Source organism: Balaenoptera physalus (assembly GCF_965194825.1).
Source record: "Balaenoptera physalus genome assembly, chromosome: 16".
NCBI lineage: Eukaryota > Metazoa > Chordata > Mammalia > Artiodactyla > Balaenopteridae > Balaenoptera > Balaenoptera physalus.
In genome coordinates, this window is record NC_138898.1 from 47483572 (window position 1) to 47493235 (window position 9664).

Genomic DNA, 9664 nt, shown 5'->3' on the forward strand with positions numbered 1-9664 from the left:
ACACTTCTCGCCAAAGGGGACATTCCTCACCCAACCCAAGAATTGGCCTGGCCCAACCAGACTCATTTCTGGCCCTTCCTAGAGCCTACCCTGGTCCCCGAGAGACACCCCTCCCTTGGGACAGAGGAATAAGAGGAGTGACCAGGATGATTTTTTTCTGCAAAGCTTGGGTTGAGGAAATTTTCCTCGCCAGTTATTTGAGTAACAATGGCTGGGGTAGGCCCGACAGCCCCTGTTTCCAAACTCTGGGCCTCTTTGACTCCTGGAAACCCAACTTCCCTCCTCCGACTGGACGGGGCAGAGAGCTCCCGAGTGAGAGGGGGGAGGGAGAGGCAAGGCGGATGGAGGCTGGGAAAGGCAGACTGGAAAGAGAAAGGGGAAAAAAGCACGAAAAGTAATGGGTTCAAGGAACATGATTCAAACCAGTTTCTAATTCTTGCGGGGGGGAAAGGGGGAAAGGAAGGGGGGGGAGGAAGGGAAGGAAGGGGGGAGGAAGGGGGAAGGAAGGGGGGAGGAAGGGGGAAGGAAGGGGGAGGAAGGGGGGAAGGAAGGGGGAGGAAGGGGGGAAGGAAGGGGGGGAGGAAGGGGGGAAGGAAGGGGGGGAAGGAAGGGGGAAAGGGCGGAAGGAGGGGGGGAAAGGAGAAAAGGAAAAGTAGGAGAAAGAGGGGAATGGGGAGCGTCGACATGAAGGGGTTTCCTTAATATTGTGGACGGATTCAGAAATGAATGAAGAGATAGTCCATTGAAAAGGGTTGAATGCCATGACAACTAGGAACAACCTTAGATTTATTCCAAACAGTTAGGACACATTGAAAGAGAGCGTCAATCATGTATTATTTCTCCACTGAAATAAATGCAAAAACCGAGCCGGGACAAAGGCTTCCAACGGGAGCGGGACATTTGTCTACATTTCGCTCATTGTCCGCAGCTTAGCAATCGGTTTGTATTTGTGTTTGCCCGGGTCCGACCACCCAGGACGCGCCGACGAGGGGCTCCCTCTAACCTGGGCCATTGTCACCCACGTCACATACTGGGGGCGAGGCAGCGAGGGCTGCAGAAAGCCGCCGAGCGGCTCGGGAAGAGGCGCCCTCGCCGGGCGCTGGTAACTCGGGGGCGGCCGGGGCGCTGCGGCCGCAGCTGCGAGCGGGGAGTACGGGCGCCCGCGCTGCGCTCGCCGGCGTGGAGGCGGCCCCAGCGGAGGGCTTGGGGGTGGGCAGACCCCGACCCCCGCCGCGGCCTTCTCCGTCCCTCCCCGCCCCCCGGCCAAGCACCGTCCTGACGCTCCTCTGGGGCGGATGAGCATCAGGTAGCAAACCTCCCTCGCGCAAAAAAAAAAAAAAAAAAAAAAACTGGAAGGAGGGGCAGGAAGTGCGGCCTGGATTTTTCCTCGCCGGCGCCGAGGAGGAGGTGCCGTCCTGGGAAAGTGCAGTTCCCAGGCCGGCCCGGGGCTGGGACCCGCACACAAACCTCACGCAAGCTGGGAGCCTGGAGCGTGTCCTCAGAACTCGCCCCTGGTGCGTCCGAAAGGACTCCCTGGGGAGAAGAAAACTCCGGAGAGAACTCAGCAGCACCTCCCGCCCTGCGACCCCCTTCCCCGCGGTTTTCGGGGTCCTCACCCCGGCTGGAGACAGCGCCCCCGCCCCTCCCCCTCCCGTCTACCCCTGCCCCCCCCCCCCGCTCTGCCACCGCTGGAGGCTGGAAAGGGAGGCATAATAGGGGGCAGGAAGGGCGCGGGGCCGCCTGCCCTTCCCTCCACCCGGAGAGCGCGGCCCGCGGGGCCCGGAGGCGGTGGGGCCGGGCCGATCGCGGCCCGAGGGAGACTTCCCCACCCCCACCGCCCCTCCCCGGGCGCCCGCAAAGCAGAAAGTGAACTGCGCGGTCCTGCTCAGCAGCACAGAGCTGGGGGGAGGGGGAGGGGAGGGGAGGGGGAGGCGGGGAGAAGGAAATAAATGTCTTTAGCAAATAAAGGGTGTCGGGGCGGGGGAGGTGGTGTCGCTTGGTGGTGGCTCCGGCCGGCCCCGAGCCGATTCCTCTCCTGGGTTTCGGGCTCTTTCGGCGTTTAACTAGAATCAATTACTTGCCTTGTCATTTCTAGTACTCATCCTTAAGCCTCAACCAAAATATTGACCTAGGAGGCTTACAGAAGTTGGGCTCTTGCCATTTGAACCGGATCTTGTTTAGGGAACGGCCAGCGATGGGAAGGAGAGATTTCCGCGGCTCAGCCTGCGCCCCCTCCCCCTTTTCCAAAGGCGCCACAAATCGCCAATTTTCCGGCTTGCTGGGGGCAGGCGCGCGGGGGCAGGGAGGTAGGAACCAGTGAATGTTAAGGAGGATTCTCTTTTTCTCTCCTCCTCCGGGTTTCTGTTTTGTTTTCTTTCCTCCTCCCCCGCTTTTTTTTAAAGATGCAATTTGTTAAAACTGCCCTTTCAAGTGTGTGGACTCGCGAGCGACGCGGTGGTCCTTTGTATGTAAATACTGGGTAAAAAAGGCTCGCCCCGTCTTTGCAATTAATTGACACGTTACACCTCTCATCTTGCTCTAGAGGGCCGTTGGCTGGGAGCGCGGAGCTCCCCAAAACCCACAATTTCACATCTGTAAATACAGTCTTCATCCACTTGACTTCCAAGACCCGCCCACACGTGTCCAACCTTTGCGTTTTAATGTCTCCCTCCCCCTTTTTTTCCACCCTTCTCTTGCTCCCCCTACCTCCCTCCCTCTCTCTCTCTCCCTCCCCCCTCTTTCCCTCCCCCCTTTCCCTCCCCCTCCCTCTATCTTTCCCTCCCTCTCTTTCTCCCCCTCTTCCCCCCCTCTCCCCAGGTTCGTGAGTGGAGCCCAGCCTTATATGGACTGATCGCTCGGGCAATGGCCCATTTTTTCCTCGCCACCAGCCGCCACCGCGCGCTGAGCGGCCGCCGGAGCCGGAGCTGACGCCGCCTTGGCACCCCTCCTGGAGTTACAAACTCGGGCCCGGCCCGCAGCGCTGGCGCGCAGGCCGCCCGGCTCCCCGCGTCCATTTCCGCGTGCTTGCAGAGAAGACACAGGCAACGCCTTGGGCTTTTTCTTTCTTTCTTTCTTTCTTTTTCTCCCCTTTCCCAGAGTTTCTTTCTCTTAAACATAATAATCTCAATAATTAAAGCCCATCCCCCCTCCCCTCCCCCAACCCCTCTCCCCATACCCCCTCCCCCGCCCCTACTGAGAGCGCAACGAATTGACCAAGTGAAGCTACAACTTTGCGGCATAAATTGCGGGGTCCCGGCCATGTCGCTGACCAACACAAAGACGGGGTTTTCGGTCAAGGACATCTTGGACCTGCCGGACACCAACGATGAGGAGGGCTCGGTGGCCGAAGGGCCGGAGGAGGAGAGCGAGGGGCCGGAGCCCGCCAAGAGGGCCGGGCCGCTGGGGCAGGGCGCCCTGGACACGGTGCAGAGCCTGCCCCTGAAGAACCCCTTCTACGACAGCAGCGACAACCCGTACACGCGCTGGCTGGCCAGCACCGAGGGCCTCCAGTACTCCCGTAAGTAGCGAAACTTGGCCGCCGCGGCTGTGACCGCCTCTGTTACTGTGGCCGCAGCCCGGGCCGCACGCCGGGGGTGGGGTGGGGGAGAAAAGGGATGGAGCCTTGTGAGCCAGATCCCTCACCCTACGCCCCCAGAAAGATGCCTAACGCTTGTTTGGGATGCCCTACCTCTTCCCTCTTCGTCAGACCCCCCTAGTCCGGGAAAGAGACTTGGTCTCATATTTTTTTCCAAAGAGAAATTAGGAGGAAGGAGGGGAGGGGAATACCTCCCAAGGGCTGGTTACAGACGTCAACCAGAACTGACGGCTCCGGCCGGAGCCCCCCTCCCCCATTCCGACAGCCGGGAAGGAATGGCCTGGAGCACTGGAGCGAGCCAGCCTGCCTCGGGGTACGGGGAGAGGGTGGCCCGGGTATAAATAGCTCACCCTGCCCCCTGCACTTCATAGAGGACGCTTTGTGCGGTGCGGAGGGTGTCCAGAAAGTCGGAAAGCAGAAACGAAAGCCCCCAAAACCTGCCTTAAATGGCCGAGGCGATCAATGCCGGGATTGTGGGTTTTTTCTCTTAAAAATCTGCCCACGTCTCTCCGGAGAGGAAACTGCTTAAGGGGGCCGGAGCCCTTAACCCGCGATGATCTCCTCCGCGCGCCACGCCCCCCCAAAATACGCACCCACACTGGGCGAACCCCTAGAAAGGAGAGCACCGAGCCCCTACTCCTGCCGCTTCTTCTCTTTCCCCGGGGCGGACACCGACGATTTCGTCAGGCGTGGAGCAGGGCGGGGGTCAGGGCGAAGGCAGCGGGGCCTGGCTGCGGGGCGCACAGGCCCGAGGGCGCACGGAGGATCCGGGGCGCGCGGGGTCGGGCCCGGCCGCGCGCGGCCTCCAGGCTCCTGATGGGCTTCTCTTTTCCCCAGTGCATGGGCTGGCAGCCGGCGCGGCGCCCCAGGACTCGAGTTCTAAGTCCCCGGAGCCCTCGGCCGACGAGTCACCGGACAATGACAAGGAGACCCCCGGCGGCGGAGGGGACGCCGGCAAGAAGCGGAAGCGGCGGGTGCTCTTCTCCAAGGCGCAGACCTACGAGCTGGAGCGGCGCTTCCGGCAGCAGCGGTACCTGTCGGCGCCAGAGCGCGAACACCTGGCCAGCCTCATCCGCCTCACGCCCACGCAGGTCAAGATCTGGTTCCAGAACCACCGCTACAAGATGAAGCGCGCCCGGGCAGAGAAAGGTATGGAGGTGACGCCCCTGCCCTCGCCGCGCCGGGTGGCCGTGCCCGTTTTGGTCAGGGACGGCAAACCGTGCCACGCGCTCAAAGCCCAGGACCTGGCAGCTGCCACCTTCCAGGCGGGCATCCCCTTTTCGGCCTACAGCGCGCAGTCTCTGCAACACATGCAGTACAACGCCCAGTACAGCTCGGCCGGCACCCCCCAGTACCCGACAGCACACCCCCTGGTCCAGGCCCAGCAGTGGACTTGGTGAGCGTCGCCCCTCCGAGAGACTCTCGGCCCCAGGCCCCACCCCAGCGGCGGAGGCGAGGAGGACTCGGCCCTTACAGTGGTTATTATATTATAATTATTATTATGGAGTCGAGTTGACTCTCGGCTCTGCTGGGGAGGCGCCAGGAGGTTGCCTGCACCTCCTTGGAGAGGCAGATTCCACCCCCCAGCTCCGCCTCATCCCTCTCTCCGTTTGAACCTTTGGAGACGGCTGAACCATAAGCCGTGTTTACAGAATGTTTGCGCAGCTTCGCTTCTCTGCCTCTCCCCGGGGACCGAATGGTCCCAGAGTTAACGTCCTCACCTGAGAAGGAGAAAAAGATCCCCCCGCCCTGCTTTTGTGAATTTTGTACAATATGTTTGTGTGAGTAGCGATATTGTCAGCCGTCTTCTTCTGAAGCAAGTGGAGAACACTTTAAAAATATAGAGGATTTTTTTTCTCCATTTTTTTTAAAATAAGAAAATGCTAAATATTTATGGCCATGTAAACGTTCTGACAACTGGTGGCAGATTTCGCTTTTCGTTGTAAATATCGGTGGTGATTGTTGCCAAAATGACCTTCAGGAAGGGCCTGTACCCCTCAGGGCCCAACTCCTTTCTTTGTGGTTTGTCTTGGTTTGCTTATATTTGGTTACCCCTGCTTTCTTCTTTTCTTTTTTTATTTTGTTCAGTGCAAACATTTCTCAAATATTAAAAAGGAAAAATGTGTAGGCGAGCGAGAAGCCCCCTGCCCCATCCTCGGGGTCCTGAACCCCGGAACTTGGAGCTCAGCGGTTCCGTGCGGTTCCCCAAGAGCGCCGGGCGCTGAAAGCTTTCAATTTTTTTAAATAAGAATTTTAATAAAAATCCTGTGTTTAAAAAAACCAAGCCCGGCCCTCCCGTTTGTCTTACTTTGTCGCCCTGCGCCGGGCAGGAGGTCTCGGGCAAGGAGCCGGGCCAGGCCGCTGGCCACGCTCTCCCCCGCGCATCCCTTGGGGGCCGGAGCACCCGGGGCGCTGGGGAGGCTTCCGGAACAGGCCTCTCCCGGCCGGGCGGGCCAGGCCCCGCGCCTTGGACCCCGGGCCCGCGCGGGAGCGCTGGGCCTCGGGCCTGCGAGCGGCTGACCCGCCGCCCGGGGTCGCTCGGCCTCTCCCAGCCTGTCTCCCGGCCTCACGCGCGGTCTGCATCCGGGCGGCAGCGCCCTGGCGCGGGAGGAAGAGTGACTTTGGAAAACGCAAAGGCGAGAAGAGCAAGCCCCCCTCGCTCGCCCAAATCTACGAGTGGCTCCTTCAGCCTGAGGAGCTGTTGAAGCCACTACACTCGATGACTTTCATTTTGTTGCATTTGATTTACCTCGTGCTAAGAAGGGGAGGGGGGCGCTGAGGTTGAGACTGGTCGGCTTCTCTCCCCACCCCTTTGCAAATCCGCGGCCGGGAGGCGGCCTAGACCTGGGCGCGGGGGCCGGGGGCGCGTTTCGGGGCGCTCCGAGCTTTGGCTACAAGGAGGGACGCGGGGACCCGGGCGCGGGAGACTACGGGGTGGGTGGAGGTGCTTCGGCCTCCCTGGGTTCCTCGGCCGGGGAGAGCCAGGGAGCGGGAGTCAGAGGCGATCCCTGCTAACCGAGCCTTTCTTCCATCCCCACTCTTTCCGAGTTTCCCGCCTCTGTCCCTGGACTGGGTGCCGCGCCTCGTCCCCTCCTAGCATCTGGCTGTGCGCGGTCCCCCAGGCCAGCTCTCTGGCGTGAAGCTGGGCGAATTGCTCGCTAGAAAGTAGTGGTGTGGGGGTGGAGTAGTGCGTCCCGGCCTCCTGGGCTGCGGTAAGGGGAGCGGGAAGTGAGCACACCGCCCTCGTTCGCCCCGGGGAGGGCGGACGGTCCTTCCCTGCTAGAGATCTGATCCCATCCCACCCTTGCCTCAGGGAGAGCTCCCTGGAGGACGCCGGCGCATACTTGCCCGCGCCGGGGAGCGTCTCAGAGGGCCCCGCGGACTTGGGGGTAGGGGCGCCTGTCTCCTCTATCTCGCGGATTTCCGAAAATACCCGGGGCTCTGCAGCTCAGACCGCGCTCGGAGACGCCTCGGGATTGAAAGTCGGCCCCATTCGGAAACTGTATCTCTGGTTTTCTCTCGAGCTCCACCTTCATGGCTGGGGGCGGGGGCGAGGAGGCCGAGCAAAGGGAGCGGTCCCAGCTGACTTTCTCGCTACCTCTAGTTGATGATCAGATTTAATTCAATATCTAAAGCAAACATGATTATCCGTGTGACCAAATCTGCGCGTCAATAGCACTCAGCGCCACACGCCCGGGGACGTGATTACACGTTACTCCCGCGTTGCGCAGCCGCCCCTGGATAATTGAGGGCGCTGGAGTCTTTCTAATATCCTCCTAAATGTCCTTTCATATCTCCAGGTTCGACTGGGTTTTTCCAGGTTTTCCTAAATGCGGGAAAGTCTACCTTTGTTCCCCACACTAGCTTGGAAACGTTTGGGGTTTTATTTCTTGCTCTTTTCAAAGGCCAGGAGAATTCTCCCCAAATCGTGTGTCTGCAATAGCCGAATGCCCAACTTGCCCTGATACCAATCACTCAACATTCCTCTTGTAACTGCCCTCTACCCCCATCCGTCAGCAGGGAGGTGAGAGTTCCGAGCCTCTTGGAGTGGGGTTGTCACTAGGCCTGAGGCACAGCCCCAAGACTTGGTTGATTTTGACTGCTCCAGGACCCAAAACTTCCGGGGGCCAAGAATGATCGTAGGAGCGTCCGCCCGGCCTCCAGAGAGGAAGGAGGCAGCTTGGAAGGGCCAAATTCTCGCAGGCATCCACGTGTGCTCGTTGAGGGCGCGTTTGGGGTAGTGGCTAGGCCTACCGGCCTGCAGTCTGGGTGTGCGCGCCGGCGGCTGGGAGCCGGGGAGGTGGGCCCGACGCCCGCCTCTCTCTATCCTCGGGTCCCCATGGAGTCAATAAAAGCGCCCGCGGAGGCTGTGTGGCCCTAACCCCAGCGCCCTGGGAGCGCACCCGGCGCGGGGACCGCTTCGGCAGTCTATCTTCGCCCAATCTACAGCGGGCCGCACAAAACGGCACAATGGGAGAGCTGGGAGCCAGGGATGTTAGAGGCGTGCATATTAAAAAGGGACAGAGAAAGGATCGCAGGGGACAGAGAGAGGGGAAGAGGGAGAAGGGGCCCACTCTCCGCCCCCCTCCGCCCCCCTCCGCCCCGCACCATTCAGCGCGCTTATCGCGGGCAGTGAATCCCGGAGTCAGGCAGAAGTCTCCTTGGGGTTTTGTTGGGCCTGTCACTGGGTCCCTTTGTCATCCGCGGGCTCCATGCTGGATTCCATATGGCCAGCTGGGCCGAGGGAGCGCGAGGAGGGAACCGCACAAAACCCAAATTGTGTCCGGCTTTCAAACCCTGTATTGTTGTCTGTGAAAGGAAGACGCATTAAAAATTCGTGCTATATCTATTGGGGAGGAGGCTGGAGGAGGGGAAAACAGCCACCCCTGTCTTTGATGGCTTCAGAGGGCTCTTGCCCCGCCTAGGCCCCGTGACACTCTGAGAGCTGGAGATCTCTCTTTCTCTTTCTGTCTCTGTCTCTGCTTCTGTCTCTTTACCAAATACTGGCTCTAAGCTGGGGCTCGGGTCTGCGAACGTCGGCGTTCAGGGTCGGGGCTCCTTGCGCGCACTTCGCTGTTCTGCGCGCGCAGCTGGCGGCTAGGCCTCTCCTGTCTGTCTGGGAGCCCGGAGTAGAGGCCATCGGACCATGCCGGGCTCAGGAGGATACCGAGGTGCCCAGGGCCTGGGGGAAGCTCAGAGGCCGCGGGCTTCGCGGCTCCAGGGTAGATGAAAATCCAGGTCCCTTGTTCCCGCACCGGATGCGTCTCGACGCCCGGGCGCGCGAAGCCAGCCCTCCCCGCACTGCAGGAGCGGCTCAGGGACGCCGCGAGACCGCTCAGTCCGAGGCCCAGCTCGGTTTCCGACGCAGTCTGTTCTGAGGCCGCTTTCATCCAGCCGGACCCCTCGGTTACCAACCCCCTGTCATTCGAAATATGCGCGGGATCCCTCTGGCGCCTCGGTGCCTCGACGGGAAACCGGTTCAGAAACTTCTTTCACCACCAGCACCCCTGTGTTGGAGGAGAGAAGGACTTCCTCTTTAATTCTCAATGTCTCCTGCATCGTTTCGTTTGCAAAACAGGGAGAGAGCGGAACTTCCAAGGAATCTGCCCGGTTTTGCCTCACCTAAGCAAAGTTAGAGTGGTGGCCAAAGATCCTTTGGGTCATCCTCTCTCCCAAGAGCCGGGTCAGAAACTCCCATAAGCATCCCTCAAACAAAAAGAACAAATACGTGTTAGACAAAAAGAGTTCTTGTCGAGGCTGGGTGCCGTGGACATAGAAATAGAACCCATCAAGGGCCAGGTGGAAATTCCAGCTCATCCAAAACTTGGGCACCCCCTTTTTTTCTATTTTCTACAACTGCTGTCATGTTCAGTAGAATCAGCTAACTTGATAAGGGTAGGATCCCCCCATCTCCACGCTCCCCACCCCAGCCAAGGAAATAACGTCTTTTCCTTACCTATTGACTGTTGGGCTTAGTTGAGACCTGGTGTGGATTTCTCCAGCCTTTTCAAGAGCCTGGTCATTGAAAAGCTAATCCAATATTTACCGAGCATAAGGACAGTTCTCAGA

At 59.9% G+C, this 9664-nt stretch overlaps 1 protein-coding gene across 1 annotated transcript; it reads left to right on the forward strand.

Moving 5' to 3' along the window:
- Window positions 1-1962: 1962 nt before the first annotated feature.
- Window positions 1963-6010, forward strand: NKX2-2 (NK2 homeobox 2). Its single transcript, XM_082431978.1, has 3 exons — window positions 1963-2306; window positions 2818-3517; window positions 4433-6010. Exons 2-3 carry the CDS (start codon window positions 3259-3261, stop codon window positions 4993-4995), a joined length of 822 nt encoding a protein of 273 aa, XP_082288104.1. The 5' UTR covers window positions 1963-2306; window positions 2818-3258; the 3' UTR covers window positions 4996-6010.
- The last annotated feature ends 3654 nt before the right edge of the window (window positions 6011-9664 follow it).